This window comes from Bos indicus, chromosome 4 (genome assembly GCF_029378745.1).
Source record: "Bos indicus isolate NIAB-ARS_2022 breed Sahiwal x Tharparkar chromosome 4, NIAB-ARS_B.indTharparkar_mat_pri_1.0, whole genome shotgun sequence".
NCBI lineage: Eukaryota > Metazoa > Chordata > Mammalia > Artiodactyla > Bovidae > Bos > Bos indicus.
The window spans coordinates 32,723,464-32,747,970 of record NC_091763.1 but is presented as its reverse complement, the minus strand read 5'-3'; the positions used below and the strand labels follow the sequence as shown (position 1 = coordinate 32,747,970).

Below are 24,507 nucleotides of genomic sequence, written 5' to 3'. Positions count from 1 at the left end.
ATGTTTTTGGGCGGCCCTGCCCTGTCCTCAGCATCCCAAGAGACGGGTGGCTTCGGTGCCCCCCGGGTAGCAGACCCGGGGATGCAGAAGCAGCGAGAGGCGAGCCTAGGGGTCTCTCGTGTCCCTCAGCTGCCCCATCATGGGTGAGCATGTACAAACTGTCCCCCGCAAGGCTTCAAAAAGAAAACTGCACTGAAGGAGTGTGACAGTCACTCTGGAGGGCTCGAGTGGCCCGCCAGGCGAGGCTTTCGGAACCCCCAGCGGCACCAGGCTGGTCGCGGGGCTAGCTGCTCGCCGGGGGTGGGCGCAGCGGGGGGGCGGCGCGCCGGGCACCCTTCCCCGCGGGGTGTGCGGAGCGAGCCTGGCAGCTGGAGCGCCTCCGGCTTCAGGAGGCGTCGCTGGGGCCGGACACTCTCGGGGAGGGGCGAGGGGCGGGGGCGAGCAAAGTCCCAGGCCCCGCAGCCCCGGCGCCCAGCGGCTCAGCTGCAAACAGGCGCAGTCCCGGGTGAGGGAAGCTCGGGAAGGTGGGCTCCCGGCGGCGGGCAGCGTGGCATCAGCGCGGTCCTCCCGGGTCCCGGCGACCAGTCTGCTGGCCCCGAACCCCGGCTGGGTGAGGAGGGGGGTGCTGTGAGGAGGCTGAGCGACCTCCCCAGGCTGGGGCTGGTGCCCCTGGACCTGAGACTGGTTTCTCCCCAGGCGGAGATGGATCCAGAGGTGGGAAGGATCGCAACATTCCGGATCACCGAGACCAGGGAGGACGGATTTGAACTGGGCGTCAGCAGGTACATCACTCTCGGCCACTACTTTTCTGCTTTTCTTGTTACGCACAAGTCAGCAGAGCCACATGGAGCCGAGCAAAGAAGTTGAGTGGATGATGCCTTTGGCCTTTGTTTTGGAGTTTCCTTAGAGTCTTCTCTGTGGTTCTGACTTTACCCAAGGAATGTCACTGAGGTTTCTTTTGCGACAGGCTGGCTTTCCTGGTGGCTCAGTGATAAAGAATCCCTCAGAGACGCGGGGATCCCTGGGTTGGGAAGATCCCCTTGAGACGGGCAAGGCAAGCCACTCCTGTATTCTTCCCTGGAGAATCCCCATGGGCAGAAGAGCCTGGTGGGCTACAGTCCTCTTGTGGCAAAGAGTCAGACACGACTTCGCCAATAAACACCACCAGGAAAGAGAGCACGGTTGAAGGCGCCCCTTCCCTTTGTGCAGGGCCCTTCCATGAGCATGTGTGGTGTAACACTCCTTGCATTATGGAGCTCACGACTTTTCCAGAAATCTCTCATAAGCATCGTCTGATCTTCCGGGCTTAAAGAGCATCAGACCCCTGCTGTTCATGGTTGTGCGTTTTAAACAAGTGTAGTGAAGCAGGCAGCTCCTTCCTCCACTCATTATTCCTCTTCCTCCTCATTTTACCCGCCTTCCTCTCAGCTCTCCGGTTCCCTCTTTCTCCCCTCTGGGGGGTGAGGGGTGAGGTGGGGAGGGGAACCTTGAGCAGCCTGGGGCGGGTTACCTGCGCTTCCAAAGAAACTGTTGCTCAAATGCAAGGGGGAACCTCTGCCTTTCTCTGCTTGCCTGTCTTTCTCCCTGTGCTGGCTCTTTGGCCCCAAGGGCCCTTGTCACTCTCACTTCTCCACCTTAGTAGGGGCAGAAGCAATCAGTAAGTGGCATGCTGGCTTTGTCCCTCTTTCACTTTGAGGACAGTGAATCGTTTTTGCCTTCAGCGTCAAAATTTATGAGGCTGTTGTGGTCTCTGAGTTCATGCCAAGCCACCCAGAACCAATTGACCTGTGTCATCCAGTGATCACCCAGAGGGACAAACTTATCAGGTTCTGTAGTGGGTCCTCAAGCTGCAAGTGGCCTGATTAGTTAACAGAGAACATGCCTATCTGGTGGTTAAACCGGGGCATTATTTTAGTCTGTTAATTTCTTCATACGGTGATCTTGCTTTATTTCTTCTACGTACCATGGTATTCATTCACAGAATATCTAATTTGCCCTATAAAATTGGGAAACCGATGGGTGGTATTTTTTCTTCTAGAAAAATGTGGTTTTCATTCGCTGGCAATTTAGGCTGGAATTGACTGTGAATCTATAAATAGGTGGCATTTTCTCCAAGAAGTCTATTTCTGTGTTGCACAGGCTAAACATTGGTGAGTATACAGAGGGGTTACCCCTGCAAAAGATGCAGTAACACAGCAGAACCCAAGGGAGTTCTCAGAAGTGGAGCTCACAGCCTTGTGTTGGGAAGAAGACAGTTCAAAGAGTATAAAAGACTAAGAAAAAGTTAAGATTATGAACTTAAGTGTAATGAGACACACTTTTATAAAAACTGGACCAAATCTTGCATGCTAAAGGAAGTTCAGCTCACTTCAGTGGTCCAGGGAAAACTGAGTTCCATGGTTGTTGCGATCACGCAGTTTCACCTGTCACATTCTTCTGAACATATTTCATTGCAGATGTCAGTCCTTTGATTTCAGAAAATGTTCCAGATAGTTTGGGATCAAGTCCTGTGAATAAAACTTTACCTGGAAATTTAAATAAATGCATTTAGGTAAAAAAAAGTCTGCTCTCCTACAGTTAGCATTTATTTATTATTGAGAATAGATGTAAACAATACATATGCTGAATAGTAGTTGCTAAAATCTTGCAAGTAGTCTTTATATGCCATGGAATTAAAGCCCAAGATACATAAAAGAAAAATATTACATCAAATTCCATCTTCCTGCCTAAGGGGAGAACCAGATTATGTTTCATTCCATACCCAAGACTGAAGAAGCAACAGCATTTCCAACCTAAAACCAAATTAATAGCCTGTGCTTCTGAGACAAATTATCACCAAAGGGCATCAGATATCCCAGACCAGGAAACCAGGGGCACTCTTGGGCTTTAAGTAATATAAAGTTAGATCTATGCAAATATGTGATCATTTGTGAAAAGGAAGCATCCATAAACTCTTTTCCCAGGGGCACTTAGTCCTTCAAACAATTGTTAGCAGGTAATGAATGCTATGGGAACACGTTAATTAAGCCTAAAGAAATCAGGAGTGCAAAAAAGCAATTTTAAATAGGGTAGTTAAGGTAGGTCATATTGAGAAGGCAATATTTAAGCAAGAACTTGAAAAAAAAAAAAAAAGAGAGAGAGCTGTGTGGCATATATGTACCCCTCCCAGCAGAGGTAATGCAGACCCTGTGGGGGGACGTGTTTGGAGTGTTCACAGGACAGCGGCAGCAGAGAGACCTGGGTGTCTGGAGCAGAGCTGGCAGGAGTGGGAGTGGGCACTGTGCTCAGAGAGGCAACAAAGAATATCATGTGGGGCCGGAGAGGCCAGTGTAAGGATCTGGCTTTTACTCTGAGAAAAGTGGAAGCCACTTGTAAGCCTTTGAGCAGAGTAGCAGCATAATATGACCTGAGAGTTTTTTTTTTAATTTGTTGAAGTAGAGTTGATTTCCAATGCTGTGTTAATTTCTGCTATACAGCAAAATGATCCACTATTCATATATATATGTATATATTTGCACACACATTTTTTCATGTTCTTTTCCATTATGATTTATTACAGGATGTTGATATAGTTCCCTGTGTTCTTCAGGAGGACCTTGTTGTTCATCCATCTTATGTGTAATAGCTGGCATCTGCTAATCCCAAACTCCCAATCCGTCCCTTGCCTCTTCCTCCTCTTTAGCAAGCCTGTGACTTGTGTTTTTAAATGATGACTCTGAGTATCGTGTTGCAGATAGACTCAAGTGGGCATAAGCGGAAGTGGAGAAACAAGGCAGGAGTTCTCCGGGCTGTTAGAATAGTTATGAAAGTGGCGAAGAGTGAGCGAACTCCAGATGTAGTTTGAATGTAGAGCCGACAGGATTTCCTGACTGCACCCCTGTAATCATTCAGAAGAGTGGCCTTTACTAATTTTAGATCAATATGTACCTTTTTAGCACATGAAGCATTAACTGATCTTGCAGACGTTGTTGACATGGTCATCTTCCTTCTGCGCATGCGTGCTGCAAGGCAGGTGACCATTCCCCGGTTATCCAGAGATTCCTGTAGTGCCTTGGACAGTTACCTTTGCACTTGGTCATTGCCTTACACTGCGTGTTAAACTGGATAATTTCGACAGTTTGTGGACATCACTCTTTTACATTTGAAAATATAATATTCAAATATGGCAACTACTTAAATTTATATTCAGTTGACTGTGAAATATTATGTAAGAGTTTTTAAATTCAAAAATTTAAAAATTTTACATATAAAAAAAAATATATATATATTTTACAGCAGCCAAGCTAAGGAAAAAATGAAGAAAGTACATTTGATTGGACCATTAACATTGGTAAGCTGTGAAATACTAAGTTTGAATCCGTTCTGCCTTCATTTACGTTTGATGTCTTGGATCTGTGGTGAGAAGTGCTTTAAGCTTGTCTGCAGGCAGCGGCAGATGTCCTGGATTGGCTCATTGCATTTAATGGCCCACATTCTCAAGGTGGAAGATAAAGCAGGTAGGGATAGGCTGGCTGGGAGAGCAGAGCTAACTGGTGTACAGGGAAATTGAAGTTAGGACTGGTGTTTGAAGCACCATACAAACCAATTAATTTCAGAAAAATACATCTCTGCACTTGTTTCTCACACACACACACACACACACACACACACAAATTTACCTTAAAATAAACTTGCGTATAAGGAGATTGTTAACTACAGAAAATTGTAAATGCTTAAGAAATCTATGTTCACATTGGCCTCCAGGAAAACTGATTAAATATGAAGTTACTATTACAGATTCAGATATGTTTATGATAATTCTCAGTGGTTTTCCACTGGTCCAGGGCAAGCCAACATATTTTTGGAAAAAGTCAAATCTGTTTTTCATTTGTAATATGTCTTAGAGAGGGGACTCAAGAAAATGTTTGCCCATTTTTGGTGAATATGATATGTTTCAAACTATGACAGCCATTATTTGATAGCAAAGAAGTTGGTAAAAAAAAAAAAAAAAAAAAGCATGTCATCTGAAATCTCCAACTTATTAAGTTTCATTCTCTTCTCCCTTATGCTTGTGACTTTTGTGTTTAAAAATCTCAGTAAGGGTAACGTCTTTTCAATTCAGTACTTTAGAGAATAAATTGTTTATAAAACTAAATCTGGCTTTAATGCAAAGGTTTTAAATCTGCCTCTTACAGAAAACAAAATGTCACAAAACTTAAAGTAGAAACTGAAATTTTCCTTTGAATTTGCAAGTTTAACCTTAAATATAAATGTAACCTTTTCCACTCTTAATTTTTTTGCTGCTGTTCTGATTGAGGTTCAGAATAAAACTGCATTTTAATAGGAGTTAGAAAGGCATTCGGGCTTCTCTTATGGCTCAGATGATAAAGAATCTACCTGCAAAGTGGGAGATCTGGGTTCGTTCCCTGGGTTGGGAAGATCCCCTGGAGTAGGGCATGGAGTAACCCACTCCAATATTCTTGCCTGGAGAATCCCAGGGACAGAGGAGCCTGGCTGGCTACAGTCCATAGGGTCGCAAAGAGTTGGATACGACTGAGTCATTTAACACAGCAGAACACAGAAAGGCCTTCTTTTGTTGAAAAATCACTGAAAACAGATCTAGGTTACTTAGGATATTACTGTGAAATTCCTGGAATTTTCACTGAAGCTTGGAGACAATAAAATTTTGTTTCATTAATATGAGAAACTTTTTAATTGAGGTGCAGTGAATATATTACATTACATGAGTTTCAAATGTACTATGAAAAGCATTTAAAACTTTCCTCAGTTTCACGTAGAGAAGGAAATGGCAACCCACTCCAGTATTCTTGCCTGGAGAATCCCAGGGACAGAGGAGCCTGGTGGGCTGCCGTCTATGGGGTCACACAGAGCTGGACACAACTGAAGTGACTTAGCAGCAGCAGCAGCAGTTTCACGTAAATGTTTGGTGAAGACAACACTGCATGTCAACTTGCTCCTGTGCTTGAGCTGTGGCCCAGAAACTCAAGTGCTCTATCTCCCTTCCCCTCCAGCCACTAAGGTGAACCCTGGGGACACTGGTCCCTTTTGTGGTAATTTTAGGGGCCCTTCCCACCTGCTCTGGACTTTACCTGCCCGCCTTGTTTCATTCCAAGCTCCACCTGGCTTCCCACCCTTTGTCTCTCTCAACACTCTTGCTTGCCCTCTGTGTTTAATGATGGAATTCGGTCTCCCAGACCAAACTTCTGGAAATCCCTGAGAGCAGCTGGCACACCGCCCCCCGACTTTATGCTTTAACCTCAAGGTGCCCTGCGTAGTGACTCCCTCTGACTCAGCCTCCGCTCTCAAGGACCATCTGCCAGCCTGACTCATCACCCATTCTCTTGATGATTGTTCCTTCTTTGTCCCCCAAAGGGAGTGGGGTGGGGAAATGGGCAGAGATAAGGGTTAAAAAATGAGAGAGATGTGAGGGACAGAGGGGAGAGTATAGAAATGGAAAACTGAGAGACGGGAGATGTAGTCTGGAAGGCAGAGGACGAAAGAAGAACAGAGAGAGAGGCATAGTTTCAGTCAATCAGAAATGGGGAGAAAAAGTGGGAATTTGGAGAGAACTAAAAAAGGTGGTGAAGGACAAAGGGTTTTGGAGTATTATGACACTGATCGCTGGTTAGTTCTTCGGTGTTGTGCACTTTACTGGTATAACCACTTCCCTCTATAAGTGATAAGTGGAAGTTGCTCAGTCGTGTCTGACTCTTTGTGACACCATGGGCTATTCAGTCCATGGAATTCTCCAGGCCAGAATACTGGAGTGGGTAGCCTTACCCTTCTCCAGGGGATCTTCCCAACCCAGGGATTGAACCTGGGTCTCCCACATTTCAGGCAGATTCTTTACCAGCTGAGCCACCAGGGAAGCCCTCTATAGATGGTACTAAATCCAAGATAGTTGGTGTGGCCACCAGGCCTTTTAGACCTCTCTCTAATATCGTCCTCCATACTCTGCACTGTGTGCTTAGAAATTCCACCACGTGGAGTTCCCTGAGGACTCAAGGCAATGGCAACCCACTCCAGTACTCTTGCCTGGAAAATCCCATGGATGGAGGAGCCTGGTAGGCTGCCGTCCACAGGGTCGCTAGGAGTCAGACACGACTGAGTGACTTCACTTTCAGGCATTGGAGAAGAAAATGGCAACTCACTCCAGTACTCTTGCCTGGAGAATCCCAGGGATGGGGGAGCCTGGTGGGCTGCCGTCTATGTGAACTACTAATGAAACTACTCATGTAGTTTCCAGTCACCCTGCTGTTCTAAGTCCCCACTTCCCCCACTTTCTCTGCACCCCCCAGTTTTTCTTCGCTAATTCCCCCTTGTCCTTCAAGATTCTACAATGAGTATCATCTCCATAAGCAAGACTTCCCTAAAGCACACACCCAGGCACTCCTTAAGTTTCTTGCCCTTCACTATTGATCTGTCTTCCAAAAGCTAACTTAAGCCTCTTAAAGGGGCCTTATCCTCAAAACCCAGAATATCCGTTCCCTCTCCACCCTTTATAATTCTCTGTCTGAAATATTCTGAATGTCTTTTTAAAGGATGTATTATGTGTGTGTATGTAAATGAGATCAACCCCTAGCTGTTTCTAATGCACTACCTCAGGAGCTCTGGAAGATCAAACAGTATTTCTTAATGAAACCAAATCTTAGTCCCTTCTGATTATATTGCCATTACTTATCCAAATAAGACACTGATTCAATGGAATTAGGATTTTTTCCACACAGATACAAAATAAATAGAATCTCAAAATTACTCTGTCAATGATTTGAATTGAAATTCTCTTTTTTCCCTAATACATTTATTTGGAACGGTTACAAAAGTACTTACCTTAAAGAAAATTCCAAAGAATATACATTGTGAAAAAAGAGAAATTCTGTTATACAAGCTAAGTATTCTTCTCTTTTCTTTTTTTTTTAGTTTCGATACTCTGATTGGCAGGATAAATTATTTATGTCTTTTGGCACTATCATGGCCATAACTCATGGATCAGGTCTGCCCCTCATGATGATAGTATTTGGAGAAATGACTGACAGATTTGTTAATACTGGAGGAAATTTCTCCCTTCCAGGTAAGCATTTCTTTAATTAAGATATGTAGATGTATAGATATATTCCTGGCGTGCTGCGATTCATGGGGTCGCAAAGAGTCGGACACGACTGTGCAACTGATCTGATCTGATAGATGTATTCATTTATTTAACTGAGTGAAAGATTAGAAATTGATTTTTCTATTCATCATCTGCTTGCTTCATGGTTTGGACATCTGGGTAGCTTCAGATATCACAGAAGGAGTTTTAAAATTCTCAGTAAAATTCCTCAAATAATCAGTTAAATTTCAACAAATAAGTGTATGCTATTGGACTTTAAGTATAGAATAAGGAAATTTCCAGAAAGCTTTGTATTTCAATAAAGTAAGGAAGTTAGTCTGCTTGAGGATGGTGGAACCATAGCAGAGCATGTCTGCACAGTGTCCATTCAGTTAATGACTATTGATGAGCTAGCTTCAAAATAGGAGAAGGCAATGGCAACCCACTCCAGTACTCTTGCCTGGAACATCCCACGGACGGAGGAGCCTGGTAGGCTGCAGTCCATGGAGTCGCTAAGAGTCGGACACAACTGAGCGACTTCACTTTCACTTTTTACTTAAGGCAATGGCACCCCACTCCAGTACTCTTGCCTGGAAAATCCCATGGATGGAGCAGCCTGGTGGGCTGCAGTCCATGGGGTCACTACAAGTTGGACACGACTGAGCGACTTCACTTTCACCTTTCACTTTCATGCACTGGAGAAGGAAATGGCAACCCACTCCAGTGTTCTTGCCTGGAGAATCCCAGGGATGGCAGAGCCTCGTCGGCTGCCATCTATGGGGTTGCACAGAGTTGGACACGACTGAAGCGACTTAGCAGCAGCAGCAGCAGCTTCAAAATGCATCAGTTGGCATGGCAATACTTCTTAGCTGTCCTCAGCTTGTGGGTCTGTTTTTTATTTTTTCTTCTTCCCCTCCCCCTCCCCCTTTCTCCTATCCTTCTTGCTAAAATGACACCTACTTTCTGTCTCTAATATTTGGATCAAAAAGGTTGACTGTTCCTTAACAGAGCACTTTACTAAAGAGTGAATGGATTCAGTATGAGAATGATGTGCTTTGAAACTCTCCCAAAAGACTAAAATTACTGGAGTGCCAAAGGAGTCACATAAGTTAATGCCATCAGTGCGAGGGGCTATGTCAGCAGCATTGGAGTGAGGTTCCAATGGACAAAGTTATTTTCATATTAGACAGACTTAGCATAGAAAGGAAGATAGCCATGCTTTCTACCCAGCACAATGGCTCAGTTCCTCCCTAGAGACCTGCTGCTCACAGATGGGGGATGTGAAGGAGACGGCTAATAAAGGAGAGGCAGCTTCCACAGTAGAGGCATCCGAGAGGCAGTAGACTGTATTTAGATGACACTCAGGAAGAGTTTCCAGTGTTCACTGTTGAGAGCTACATATTTGGTTAGCATTGTAGGGCTTAGTTGTAATTACCTAAGAACGTGATTGCTTAGTTTATACAATAGGATCTCTTTACATGAATATTGATGAATACTATTACCTTTTAGATGTCTAGTAGAAGCATCCTTTGCATAGTTAAAGCACAGTCCTACAAAAAGAGTTTATTTATTCTCTAGTACTACTGTCTCTGAGAAGAACCTCTTTATAACAAAAATAATAGAAATCTTTCATAGTGTGTATCATGTGCTAGGTCTTATTCTCAGTGACACATGAAGACAACTGAGGCTTGGAGAGAATAAATAACCTCCCCAAATTTTACGAGTCTTTCTACGTCCATACCACGCTCACGACTGTGCACATTATACTGCCAATGTAAGTGCTGTACATTCTCCTTTAAAAATTGTGTCTGGGAAAGTTTTAACTGAATTACTTGTATTTGACCAGTGGCCAAAACTTTAACACAAATATTGTAAAGAGTAAGATAGGATAGTTTAAAAAGTCTTTAAGGAAACTAGGAATTTTTATTTTCCTTTTACTTCTTATAAGCTTTATAGATGTATAATACACACACACAGAACAGGAGGATGCCCATATTAGAATCTATCAATCAAAACTGGTTTCAATTTAGGATTTTAAATGGAGTGTTAAAAAGCCTTAAAAAGGAAGGAAATTTTGACACCTGCTGTAACATGGATGAATCTTGAGGACATTACGCTAAGTGAAAGAAGACAAATATCAAATTATTCTGCTTATAGGAGGTGTCTAGAGTAGCCAAATTCATAGAAACAGAAAAGAAGATAGTGGTAGCTGGGGGTGGAGGATAAGGAAATGGGGAGTTGTTTAATGGGCATAGTTTCAGTTGGGGAAGCTGAAAAAGTTCTGGAGATTGATTTTACTATAGTGTAAATATATTTAGCACTACTTAACTATACACTTTAAATGGTTAAGACAGTAATGTATATCTTATCACAGTTAATTTTTTTTAACTGGATGCAATGTACTTATCCCAGGCAGGCTGACATTTGGTCCAGTTTTATTAGTCCCGTTTTGGTTTTTGCTAACACCAGAGTAATTCCACAGCTTCCTTATTTGGGGCAGTCTGCTTATTTTTAATGTGTTTCTAATTATGCAACTGAATTGCTTCGAAGCTGGAATGGCAGACAGGTGCCACGTACTGTGCCCAGGGCCAAATTCAAGGTCTTTCTGGGGAATGGCACGAGCAAGTCCCCTGCAGACCTGTGACCGCTGGAGTGATACACTCACCAGAGTTGCCAGCTGTTTCGGTGACCTCCGAATTAAATGACACTTGGTTCCCTACAGCCACGTTTGTCATTAGGCAACTTGATTATCTTGGAGGGTTTGGAATGAGAAGTCCCTCAAATGTTATTAATGCCAGTGTTCACTCTTCAGGTTTGTACAAATAATATTCCCATGGCTCTTAGGAGAAAACGAATTGTTACATTTCATGCTCGCTCTGAATCCAGACAGCTCTTTGATATGTTTAGGTTTGTAGAGTTTAGCCAAAGTCATGGGGGTTGAGAGCTGGTAGAGTCCTCAGGTGTCCGTAGCTGAGCTCGCTAGCTCGTCTCACCGAGATGATGTTTGTCTAGAGTCTGTTTTTTAGAATTGTTGGATTCTTGAGCAGCAAGACTCAATGGGAGCCAAATGAGACGAGAATGTTAGAAGAAAAAAAAAAGGTTTAAATCACAAGAGGGTCTGACAATGAGTTATTGTGAACAGACTCCATCCTTGTCAACGGAATAAAGTCTCCGTGGCAAGGCTGTTCCCTCACAGTGACTCAGTTGTGCAGAAACTATGCGTAAAACATTCCACATCCAAACCCTAAGAATGGAGTCATAGGAAACAGGGTATTTCTACAGAGCATTAGGAACTTGATGTTTTATGCCAAGTCTATGTGGCTGTAAAAATGTAGGAGGTTGTGTGGAGAAATTGATACACCCTGCGTGCCCTTGCATTGCCACGTAGATGAAAGGAAAAGACATTTTTGAGCCCCAGTTACCTTGACTTATTACCCATACTCCTAAAACTGCCTGGACATCCACCAATTCTGTCTTGTGCTGAGTGTTTCTATGTAATATTAATAAAAGAAGTCCTGGACCGAATCAAGGGAGGCAGACATCGATTTACTCTGAGACTCAAAGTGACAGCACTCCTTATTTAGTGTCTCTTTGAGTGTTCCTTAAGGGATACATTTATTATTTAGGCCTGTACCTGAGCTGGGGGCAAATTACTTAACCTCTATTATCCCTACTGTTATCACCTTTGAAAGGTAGGCTTGCTGATGGAATTGAATGAGATGACTTATGTCAAGTGTCTGGAACATAAACACTGAGGGGAAATTAGCTGTAAGAACTTGGAAATGCAACAACCACTCTTAGATTCTGTTTCCTCATCTATAAAATGCATGGAATATATGGGAACTGTCTAAAATTAAAAAGCAGCTTTAGAATTTCCCATTTCTTTGCTATGGGAGGCATTTATGCAGAATAGAGAAGGAGTTCTCCATCCTGGTATATTAAAGTCAACTGGAAGCAATTTTTAGATTATGATCTAGACTCAGCTAGAGGTTCTGATTCAGCTGGTCTTGGATGGAGCCTCAGTTCAGTTGCTCAGTCATATCTGACTCTTTGCAACCCCCTGGACTGCAGCACACCAGGCTTCCCTGTCTATCACCAACTCCTGGAGCTTACTCAAACACGTCCATCAAGTCGGTGATGCCATCCAACCATCTTCTGTCGTCCCCATTGGACACCTATATATTTTTCCACCCACCCCACGTGATTCTAACAGGCAGACAGTGCTGTGAGCCACGCAACCAGGTAACTCCTTGAAGATTGTTTGTGAGGCTGAAGCCCAATATGTAGCATCTGGAAGACCAGATAGCGGCCTTCTCCAGATCGAATCCTGTGAGATTTCCAGATCTAGCATTCCAGATTTCATCACATGACTCTTCAAGGAACACATTCATACACATTTGTCATATCTTGGTCCTCTGGCAGCAGAAACTTGGTTTCCTAGGGGCTTTAGGGCTTCTAGGGTTGCTCACGCAGAATTAGATTGCCATTCTCGGCCTGGGACTCTGAGAAAGGAGCATCACGTTTGTAATGTTTGTAGATTCTTATTTCCTAGGAGGGAAGATCAGTTCGAGTTATAATATTGGTGTTGGAGGAGAGAAAAAGTCACTTTAAGATTTCACCTGCTTTCTAAGTTCAGGGGGAAAATAGCCCTGCACGCATAATCTGCAGGTTTCCTGTGGTTTTGCACAATGATTTCTGCACATACTTCAGCTTTCGCACAGCTTGTCTGCCTCTCGTTCCAAAGACACTTCCAACGTAGCTATCGAAGGTGCCAGATTTATGAACTCAGGAAGCAAATGAGCACACAGAACTGAATGGATGAGAACAGAAGTGAAATAGAGTCTGCTTCCTCAAGGACCTAGTAGCTGATAACGAGCTAGATCAATAAGCAGAAACACTTTGCTATGAACATCTACAGGAAGAGCAATCCTGAGGGAGAAATTATGCCACCATCGGGGCTACAGGCCTGGTAATTGATCCTGACGGTAGGTTAAATTTAAAATAAATTTCTACCTCATCGCCCTTTGGAAGAAGATAAGCGTGATAACACAGCACCCAGAAAATGTGACCTCAGGGCTGTTTGCGCGTGATAAAGGAGCAAAGCCTAGTTTCTCTCCGGGCATCATGGTGAATGTGCTTTCCCATCAGTGCTGTGGCAACACTGTATCCTGTTACTCTGTGAATGCAGTAGGTATGGGCTGTTTTCTTTTTATGTTTTACTCTGTGTCTGTTAAAGAAGTGAAAATAAGCCATTGCCACGTGACTCAGTCGGTGTGGTGTAGTGTCAGGTGCTGTATGAGGAGCGTTAGGACTCTCAGCCTACTTACTATCGTAACTGAGTGACTTTGGGTGAGTTACCTTATATCCCTGTGCTTCAGTTTCCTCATCTGTAAAACAGGAATTTATGATATAGCCCTACCGGTATAGTCCTACCTATGGAATTGTGAGAATTAGACCATGTGATGCGTGTATAGTATTCAGAACAGTGCCCAGCATACAATAAATGCTCACTGGATCCTAGCTGTTACTAAAACATGTGAACCAGAAAAGGCACATTGACACTTTTATCAAAATTAGTTCAAAGTAAAAGACCATTTCCTTCCAGTTAATACTGCTTTAAACATACCAGTTTACAGGACGGCTAGTAACCAAGACAAGGAAAGCAGGACCCTGATGGATCACCAGTGATCCACTGACTTGTCTTTGAGCAACTCAGTGATCTTTCTTGTCTTTTTCTCCCTTTGCCGTGAATGTAATTCAGACTTTCCATTATTTACGTTGTGAGGAAGAATGTAAGGGAAACACACACATATAGTAACGTAGAATCAAAAGAAGCAAGTATGTAAAGCACTTTGCACCACTAAGAAAAAAGTGCCTGGTAAATCCTGTGTTTCTATGTGGACCATTTCTTTTTTCTTCCTCTGCCTTCTGTATACCCTTCATCAGCTCCTCTCTGCTGCTCTAGGAAGCTGTGTTGCTAAAGGCCTGAGGCCTCTGGTAGGGGGGCAGCACCTGGGAGGGAGGGCTTTACTTCCCCAACTGGACCCACGATGGACCTAAACCCCAGGGCCCTTTACGTGGGCCAGAGGGTAAGAGTGACTTGAGAGTGAGGGAAAGAGAAAAAGATTTTAAAAACCTGGCAGTGCCTTTCAAAAATGTCTTATTTTTATTTTGTTTTTATTTAGTGAATTTTTCACTGGCAATGCTAAATTCAGGCAGAATTCTGGAAGAAATGACTAGGTAATTGGCTAATATATGTATATATCATATGTACTTCTTTACACTGTGCTTTTTAAAAACTATTTGAAAATAATTTCAACCTTATGAAGAGTTATAAGCACGTACAAAGAATCCCTGGATATTCTTTAGCTTTTGTTAGACTCTTTATCCTATTGTTTCCATTTATACCCCCTCCCCTGCCATTTAAAGTAAGCTGCAAGCTTCCTGTATCAGCTGTCTGTGTACACAAGTGGCGGATGCATGTTGATGTATGGCAAAACCAATACAATATTGTAAAGTAAAAAAATAAATAAATAATAATAAAAAAATTAAAAAATTAATAAAATAAGCTGCACAGGGGCCTTCCCTGGTGGTCCAGCAGTTAAGACTCTGTCCTCCCAATGCACGAGGCCTGGGTTTGATCCCTGGTCAAGGAAATAGATCCCACATGCTGTTACGAAGACCCAGGGCAGCCAAAAGAATAAATAATTTTTTTAAAAAGTTAGTTGCCCAGAGCATGTTCCTTTACTTATAAATACTTGATTGGTTCCAAGAACAGGGCATTCTCTTCATAACCACAGCACAGCTATCAACCTCAGTACATTTCATATTGATACAGTACTTTGACCCAGTCTACCATCTGAATTCCAGTTTTGTCTGTTGATCTAATAATGTCATTTATGGCATTTTTTCCCTTTCTTCATCTTCTTAATAGAAATCCCCAAAGCCTGTCACATAATGTTTGTGTTTACTTTTCAATTAATGTTGCCGACTTAAATGAGTGCTGTCTGTTGCCGTAGCGGCCTGAAAGGAAAATATATTTGAGAGTAATGAAATTGAATTTATATTTCTAAAGATACTAACGTCCCTCCAATTTAGTTACGACTACACTCTGAGTTGATTTGAATTCATAACATTTTCGCATTGTTTTTAAAAATTCTTTCAACTCCTGCCAATCAGGAAGAGGGCTTTTTGTTCTTTGTATAAACATGGGAAAAACTTACACTCAGAGCCATTTTGCATGTTCAGCCTGTTTATTCCTGTATTTGCAATGTGGTGAAGCTTTTCAGACAGTAAGATATCCAAGTCTAGAATGTGAATTATGGAAGAGTCAAATTGTGTCTACAGATTATCAGTGTAGGTTTAAAAGTGACTCATGAACACCACTGTATGTTTGCAGTTAAGCACACAACTTTATTTTACCTTCGGCTGATAATTCAAATGGACAGATTGGCCACTGTTCTGTTATAATGTCAGAAAAGACAAAAAAAAACTGTACGTGTTATAATGTCCTACATGGTCTTTGTGATCTGTCACTATTAATTTCCAATTCTGCATATTTCTCTTGCAAGCATAAAGACTCTATTTAAAAGAAACTTTTGAATTGTTTTCCAGATATGCATATTATTATTCAGGATTAGGTGCTGGAGTTCTTGTTGCTGCCTATATACAGGTTTCATTTTGGACTTTGGCAGCTGGCCGGCAGATTAAGAAAATTAGGCAAGAGTTTTTCCATGCTATTCTACAAGAAATAGGCTGGTTTGACATCAGTGACATCACTGAACTCAATACACGGCTAACAGAGTAAGTATATTGTTACCTACATGTCCATAAAGAAATTAACTACTAGCTATAGATGATGCTGTGAAAGTGCTGCACTCAATATGCCAGCAAATGTGGAAAACTCAGCAGTGGCCACAGGACTGGAAAAGGTCAGTTTTCAAGGGGTCGCAAAGAGTCAGACACGACTGAGCGACTGAACTGTCATTTCTTAAAAAAGGCATGGAGTATTACTCAGCCATTAAAAAGAATACATTTGAATCAGTTCTAATGAGGTGGATGAAACTGGAGCCTATTATACAGAGTGAAGTAAGCCAGAAAGAAAAACACCAATACAGTATACTAACGCATATATATGGAATTTAGAAAGATGGTAACAATAACCCTGTGTACGAGATAGCAAAAGAGACACTGATGTATAGAACAGTCTTTTGGACTCTGTGGGAGAGGGAGAGGGTGGGATGATTTGGGAGAATGGCATTGAAATATGTATAATATCATATATGAAACGAGTTGCCAGTCCAGGTTCGATGCACGATACTGGATGCTTGGGGCTGGTGCACTGGGATGACCCAGAGGGATGGTATGGGGAGGGAGGGAGGAGGGAGGAGAGTTCAGGATGGGGAACACAGGTGTACCTGTGGCAGATTCATTTTGATATATGGCAAAACCAATACAATATTATAAAGTTAAATAAAATAAAATTTAAAAAAAATAAAAATAAAAAAAGGCAGTTAGAATTTTGATGGGGATTACACTGTAGATCAATTTGGGAAACATTGCCATCTTAACAATATTATCTTCCAATCCATCAAAATATAAGGGATGTTTTTCCATTTATTTTAACCTCAACTTTGTTTCAGCACTATTTTGTAGTTGTCAGTGTACACACTTGCATACTTTTGCTTAACTTTATTCCTAGGTATTTTATTCTTTTAGATGTTATTGTAACTGGAAATGTTTCTTAATTTTGATTCTTCATTGCTTTTTTTTTTAATCCAGTCAAGGATCACACAGAGCATTTAGTTTTCAATCTCTTTGGTGTTCTTTCATCTAGCAGAGCAGCGCCACCGCCCCCCCCCCCCCCGCCCCCGCCCCAACTTTTTCTCACTTGACATTTATGTATTTTATGCACCAAGCCAACTGTTTTGTTAAATCCCTGATAATTTAGATTTCTCTGGTCATTCATTCTTAGTGTATTCTGGTTACACATATTTGGGAAGAATCATTCAGTTCAGTCGCCTCCGACTCTTTGCGACCCCATGGAGTGCAGCACACCAGGCCTCCCTGTCCATCAACAACTCCCTGACACGACTTAGCAGCAGCAGCATGTCCTTTGAGTTGGTGATGCCAACCATCTCATCCTCTGTTGTCTCCTTCTCCTCCCTTCAATCTTTCCCAGCATCAGGGTCTTTTCCAGTGAATCAGTTCTTGCCATCAGGTGGCCAAAGTACTGGAGTTTCAGCTTCACCATGAGTCCTTCCAATGAATATTCAGGACTGATCTCCTTTAGGATGGACTGGTTGGATCTCCTTGCAGTCCAAGGGACTCTCAAGAGTCTTCTCCAACACCACAGTTCAAAAGCATCAATTCTTCGGTGCTCAGCTTTCTTTATAGTCCAAATCCCACATCGATACATGACCACAGGGAAAAACCATAGCTTTGACTAGATGCACCTTTGTGTGCAAAGTGATGTCTCTGCTTTTTAATATGCTGTCTAGGTTGGTCATAACTTTCCTTCCAAGGAAAGGAATTAAAAGTGTCTTAATTTCATCAGGGAGAATACAGTATAAATAATGCATCTTTTTTAGTACACTCATTAGGAAGTCACTGTCCTTTTTGCACAGAGAGACCCTTTAAAAGACAGTTCCTTTTGACATCCCAGTAGTCTGTCACAGCTTCCTTGCTTTGTGGAAAACAAGATGTTCTGAGTTTCTTTGGTACATTTCATGCCCATACCCAGGACCAGCTGTTTCTCCAAGAAGTCCTGTTTCCTTACACTAGAAAATGACACCGGAGAACATAATCTGGGCCATAGAGGTGCCTGTTTTGACTGGACTGGTCACTATTTCTAGCCTCTTCACTAGTGAGTTAGAAAGTTTTTTAAAGAAAAATATACCTTAAATTTATTTTATTTTGTAATTCATACATAAAGGGTTTCCATGTACTTGATTTTGTATTTTTATATCTTTCTTATGAGGAAAATATTGGTCCCTAGTTTATAGGAACATAATTATTTGCTTTTCCTTATTATTCTAATTTCAAAGTAATAATCTCTATTACTAAAATAGGATAAACTAAAATAGATTGATTCATTTTTAATTATTTTATCTTGCAAATATATCCCAGAGTACTATGCTTAAGGTTCATCTCAACTCTGCTAACTTCTACTTTCATAAGTAACTATCTTATTGGTTTAATTATCTATTGCTCTTTAAAAACACATGCAAATTAAAATGAATTCATGTTCCTCAATATAAAAGATCACGTTATGGGCTTTGCTTTTTCCACTACATAGTATATCCTGGAAATTATAGAGATCTTTCTCATTCTCTTTTACACCTGCATATTACTCCAGTGTGTATGTCAGACTTTTAGTCTTTGCAATTACTGTTATAATCTGTATATTTAAAAAATATGTGTAATCTAAGTATGTACTCTCAAAGAATTGAAAATAGGACTCAAACAGATACTTGGATGCCAGTGTTCACAGCAGAATTATTTTCAGTAGTCGATTGGTGGAAACAACCCAGATGTCCATACAGATGAGTGGAGTAACAAAATGTCATATATATACACCATGGAATGTTAATGAGCCATGGAAAAGGAATACATACCACATGCATGACCCTTGAAAACAAATATTACGTTAAGTGAAATAAGCCAGACACAAAAGGGCAAACGCTGTATGATTCCACTTTTAAGAATGACTCTAGGAAGGGCAAATTCACAGCAAGAAGGTTAGAGGTTTCCAGAGACTGAGGGGAAGGGGAGAAAGGAAAGTTACTGTTTAAAGAGGTAGGGAGTTTTTGTTTGGCATGATGAAAAGTTTTTGAAATCGTGGTTGGTGATGGTTGCACAATAGTGTGAATGTGATTTTCACCTTCCTAGCCTTTCACAGCCTTAGGCCGGCGTCTTAGATCAAATGTGTGCACAGTGGGGGTTGAAACTTGTTCTGCTCGGGAAAGAACGTGTTTTCCCCAGGCATGGACACAGAGCTCTGCCACTCCTCCTTCAGGGACCAACTGACTTCTAGCAGGTAATGGTATTCCTGGTGCAGAGTACATGCTGAATAAGTTTATTCAGTTATTCAGTCGTGGACAGAGGTTCCCTAGGTCCAGCCTCCAACTGAACTGAAGCAGTTCTGCTGCTTCTGCATCACTTTACCCACATACAGATTTCCTGGTATTTCTGTCACCTGGGCACTTGTATTGTTGCTATAGTTTTTTGTTATTCTTTACTAATTGGATATGACCATATTCTCCCTCAAAAAGGTGAATTCCATTTTTGTTCCAGAATATCTCAAGCTTCCATACCTAGAACCTTAAAAGAAGCACAAATAATCCCACTGTAATGTTTCTATAAGGGGCAGCATTGAAACTACTGGAAGATCAAACGTCAACATACAGATGTTTGATTTTACAGTATGTTTGCAATTTTATACAGTATGTAAAGTTTAATGGTTTTAGGATCTTACTAGTATCAAGCTTCAAGAGCAATTAAATATTTGTTATCTTATCCTGATTTTCAGGTAAAGAAGATACTCCCTCATTACTTGGCCTCTGTGGGTCTCTAACGTCAGTGGCAAGTTACAAATCTCTAACAAGCCTAAAATCGAATGACTACCTTGCAAGTCCTACAACAGAGATGACAAGTCCAGGTCTGACTCCATCCTGAAAAATTGTATGTAAAAGCCAGAAGTTTTTATGTTGCAAATATTCCATATACGTAAGTTTGACTGCTGGGAAAATCTTTGGAATTTTATATTGTTCTGGGACATGTCTGGAATTCTGTTGCTTGTATTAGAGAATTCAGTCCACTCCATGTAAACTTCTGGGTGAAAAAAAAATGCTGCCATTTTTCATTTTAAAATGATTATATTTGTCACTGAAGTTTAAAAATAGGCTTAAAAAACTTTCAGATATCCTCTAATAATCCATTGCAAATTGTACATATTTATTATTCAGCTGATTTTCATATATTTAAATGTATTATAGTTGCCAGAGACTGAGTTCAAGGTTTTATTCTAGATATTTAAGTATTTTCTTTTGCTCTCTTATTCAATGATTACATTTTCTAAAAATGACTTATTTCATATTTCATGAACTCCTTCCCAGGTTCTGATGTTTAAATGCCTTGTCTTTGAAGTGAAGAGAAAGGTTCTCAGCTGCAGTTTCACAGCAATTTATTCAGTTTGTCTGTAACAGTTACCATTTAGCATCAACCTAACATTCCATTCAGCATTTTATAAATTTTGTAGGACATGCCTTTAGGCAGTTACTAAATTTGTTCAGGTCACGAGGAAAGTATTTTACAGTATTTTAGGCCATTTAGGTAAAATGAATAACATTTTGTTTTCCAAAATTTCCTTTAAAGTTTACCAATTTTAAAATTGATCACATTTATGTCCCATAAATTGGAAAAACTTAAAAATGTAGAACAGATGTTGAAAACAATTTTATCAGGAAAGACTTCAAGTTCATTTAAGGATTTGAGAAGTTTTAAAATGAGGATCAGTAGGCTCATCACCACACTGAACAGCATGTCTGACACCCAGTGCTGTTTTTCTCTCGTGTGCAGGAGTGAATTGTGTCTTACGTGCTTTAACAGCCATAATCTCATTTTAAAACTGACCTTAAAAATTACTAGTTAAAAATTAGTTTTCTTAAAAATCTCTGAGCTGTCTTTTAAATTTTTGCAAATTTTGAAACAATTGTACATTTGGTCCCCCCAGATTCCACCATATTGAAAAAGGAAATGTATGAAGTACATTTTCTAGAGTAAGATGAGGAAAACATGGTCAGTTGTGCCAAAGATGTTTTATACCTTGTTTACATGAAGAGGCTACTACAATACTTATCCGGGACTTTGTATGCTATTTTTTATTTGTTAATAAAACAGTACATTCAAACTTAGTAACTTTCACTATTGAAAGAACATTCCTCCTAAAATACTGATTGAAAAGCAGCACTTACCACAGTCATTCTTTGTATTAGAAATGTGGGAGTGTGGTGGTTCTCTGCAATACTTGACTCTCATTATTTGGAATTTAAGATAATAAACAGTAACAAGGCTAGTCCTGTGTTAAGACAGTTCAAACAATGTCATTTCCGGGACAAAGAAGACCTGGAAGCCCTTAAGTTATTTAGATGTATCAGAACATACTCAGAGCTTTCTTCCTTTAGCTTAAGTCTTTGGTACTTGTAGTAATGCAAATATTCTTGAGAAATGGTACCATCAATCTAGTCTTAATTCTGTATACTTATTGTGAATGATGTATCTACAGCAATTTGTAATTCTGCATGGGGAATGGAAGGAAGGTTAAAACAAGGTTACTGGAAACCTTGGGAGGAGCGAATGAGAGACGATTAAGGGTGGGGTGGGGGGACCTTTGAAAATTTTAGGCTTTTGGCCTTAAGCACTGTTGCTGCTGCTTTCCTAACAACAGTCAGACTATTTCAATGCTTTCATTCATGGTCCACTCTCAAACGACATTATCCTTTAGTAATTTAAGAAAATCATTGTTACATTTTCCATACATTTTTATAATATAGAAAGGAAATACAGGATTCCGTAATTGATCAGAATTTTCGGATTTGTTCTAATGTGTACCGATCTTGTGCATCTTAACACGCTGCTGAACGCAGACTGAAACACGACATCTGAGGACAGTGACTTTTCCTCCTTTCTTGGAGCTCTTGGTATAAACTTGATCTGCTAATGTGACTTCAGGTTTCTACACAGTTCATTTCCCGCTAGTTATAGTTTGTTAGTGTTTGCATGAGGTGTGTCTCGATCTTCAGCAGTGTTCATTGTTCACACACCCTCCCCTAAACAGAATGCTGAGCTACATGCTACTATTTCCATGTGTATTTCGTTGCCTTGATGTACGATACTTGTTGCATGTGTATTAAACATTTTGTACCATGCAGTAGTAGTCTTGCTTTTTCTTTGACAAAATTTTACTTGATTCAAGGTATACACTGAACTTTTGTTTCAACAAATGTGGTAAGTGTGTATTAACACCTCAAATACTAATATGAAAATGATTTTGGAGAAATCTTCATTTTGTTTCAAATTACTTTTTATTTTCTAAAAAATGACATAATATGCTTTAAAATTGACAACATTCACTCAAGTGGTACAGTAAGTAGTGGTTTTGGCTGAGTCGTGATTTAATTATGTAACAACCCTGTTTTCTGATGTGTAAAATGGACCCACCACCATCCTCTCAGCACCTATGTGATGGCATCAGGATAAAGTCAACATTAAATAAAATTGTAAGTTCTGAAGCGGTAAGTACCAAATGCAAACTACTATTAACTGTGACTGACAGGAACCTTAAACATCCAAGTAGACTAAGTTGGTTTTAAGTCATCTTTATTAGATGTACATACAAGTTTTCAAGTGGTTAAAAATGTTTCTCAAATTTACAACTTATGTAAATTCTTTGTTAAATTTCCCATTGTTGGTTACAGTTTCTGGTTTTGATAAGCTCATACACTGGATTACTCTGGAAATGTCATGTGACTGCTTTGACCATCAGGGCTCTTAATTTCTTTTACCTGGTCCACTTTGCTCTTTAGTAAGCAAAGCAACTTCTATTTTGCTTTAGCTTTTTGTTCCCACTGAAAGGAGGGGGAGGATAAAATTATACCAATGCCATGGTGGTACCTTTTAAAAATATACTTTAGTATAAACCAAAACTTTTGTTTTTAAACAGGTCACCTGATCATAAGTCCCATTTTTCATCTTGCCAGTCATTTTTCTAAAACCAGCTTCACTGTACAACACTTGGTCTTAATATGTGACACATTCTGGTGTTTTCTGTTTTATTCAAGGCTAACCTATGCTATCCTATTTTCTTTCAGTTAAAAAAAAAAAAAGCTCTTGAGAGAAAAACAAAACACAACTCTAACTTTTCAGAGCTGGGCCCAAAATACTTCCTAGGTTTTCTCTTGCTTTCTTGTTGCTCGTTGGCAGACCAGGCCCCCTGGACTCCTTTCCCATCTGATCTACCAGGGGGCATGTACACTCTGCTCAAGCCGCTGGTGCTAAGTACCACTGCCTGCCTGAAGACTCCCAGCCTCCAGGTATGTTGCCTTGGACTGCCTGTCCTAAGAACCATTTCCCAACCAGCCTCTGCACCCCAGGCCGTGCAGAATTCTTCAGCTTTTCCATTACTTCTTTTGTTTATTTCTAACAATCACAGCTGAAACCTTAAGACCAGTGAGAGTAGCTGCAATGTCTTACCTCCAGTGCTTTTTATACTGCCTACCACAGTAAGTGTTGAGTGATGGATTAAAACATAGTAACAGTAATTTACTTTTAAAAGTTCATTTTGGACAAAAATTAAAAAGTAATACACTAAACTTTCCCATGAAAAAAAAGAGGCTAGAATTAAAGGAGTCAAATGTGGCTAAATAAACATAGTAATTGATTAGTTTTCCTAGAAATAACTTTATTTTTGAAAAGTAATATGGAATTATATGAAAGGCAGCAAGCATGTAATACTTGAATAAGACATGTTTCTTAAAAAACTTACACATAAGAAATTAAATGTGTATGTTAGAAATTTTAACATTAACAGAATGCATTTAGAAACATTACCAAGAATACAGATTGTAGCCAAACCGTTTTTGGTTCCTACTAGTAATGCTTTTTTACCACTTAAGTATGAAGTGAACTTGCTCAGTCGTGTCCAACTCTTTGCGACCTCGTGGATTGTAGCCGGCCAGGCTCCTCTGCCCATGGGATTCTCCAAGCAAGAATACTGGAGTGGGTTGCCATTTCCTGCTCCAGGGGATCTTCCCAACCCAGGGATTGAACCCTGGTCTCCCGCATGGCAGGCAGATGCTTTATCCTCTGAGCCACCAGGGAATTCCACTTAAGTATAGACAAAGCCTAAATTCAGACTTCTTTTCTTTCAGATACATTGCATGTAATGCATGTTACAAAAACTACAGGGAATTAGGTTTATTTAAGTTCTTTTAGTTATAAAATAAGAATTTTCCACAATGCAGTCAATAGTGGGGCAAGGAGAGAATGAAAGTTTCCCTTCTGTTTGTTTATAAGTAACATTAACTTGAAAAATATAACTGTTTTCTGAGACTGTTGTTCAAAATCTAAATTTTTCTGCCTTTTCCTACCAGTTACCCAAAAGAAGCACAGCAGAACAAAGGTAAATTTAAATTGAATACTGTTAAATTCAGTGTTCAAGATAAACTTCCATGTGTGTTTTATATATATGTTGATAGTATAGCATTAACATAATTTTATATGAAAGTATTTAGCTAGAAGCACAGTGGTAGCTTTAAGAAAGCACAAAATATTGCAATGAAAATGTATTTATATTTTTATGGATATATATGTTGCAAACTTAAGGTAAATCAACACAGGATAAAATAAACACAAACAGC

General features: G+C 40.5%; 1 protein-coding gene across 1 annotated transcript; it reads left to right on the top strand.

The window, feature by feature from the left end:
* Positions 1-22,299, top strand: LOC109557871 (uncharacterized). The gene is made up of 9 exons (XM_070787406.1): positions 1-143; positions 199-610; positions 697-782; positions 4,276-4,330; positions 7,921-8,071; positions 14,275-14,329; positions 15,704-15,892; positions 18,980-19,127; positions 19,620-22,299. Exons 1-8 carry the CDS (start codon positions 1-3, stop codon positions 18,993-18,995), a joined length of 1,107 nt encoding a protein of 368 aa, XP_070643507.1. The 3' UTR covers positions 18,996-19,127; positions 19,620-22,299.
* Positions 22,300-24,507: the final 2,208 nt, after the last annotated feature.

Coding starts and splice junctions, on each gene's coding strand:
- LOC109557871 (XM_070787406.1), top strand. CDS start 1: ATGTTTTTGGGCGGCCCTGCCCTGTCCTCAGCATCCCAAGAGACGGGT. Junction 144..198: donor CCTCAGCTGCCCCATCATGG/GTGAGCATGTAC, acceptor ACTGCACTGAAG/GAGTGTGACAGTCACTCTGG. Junction 14,330..15,703: donor ATTCTGGAAGAAATGACTAG/GTAATTGGCTAA, acceptor ATTGTTTTCCAG/ATATGCATATTATTATTCAG.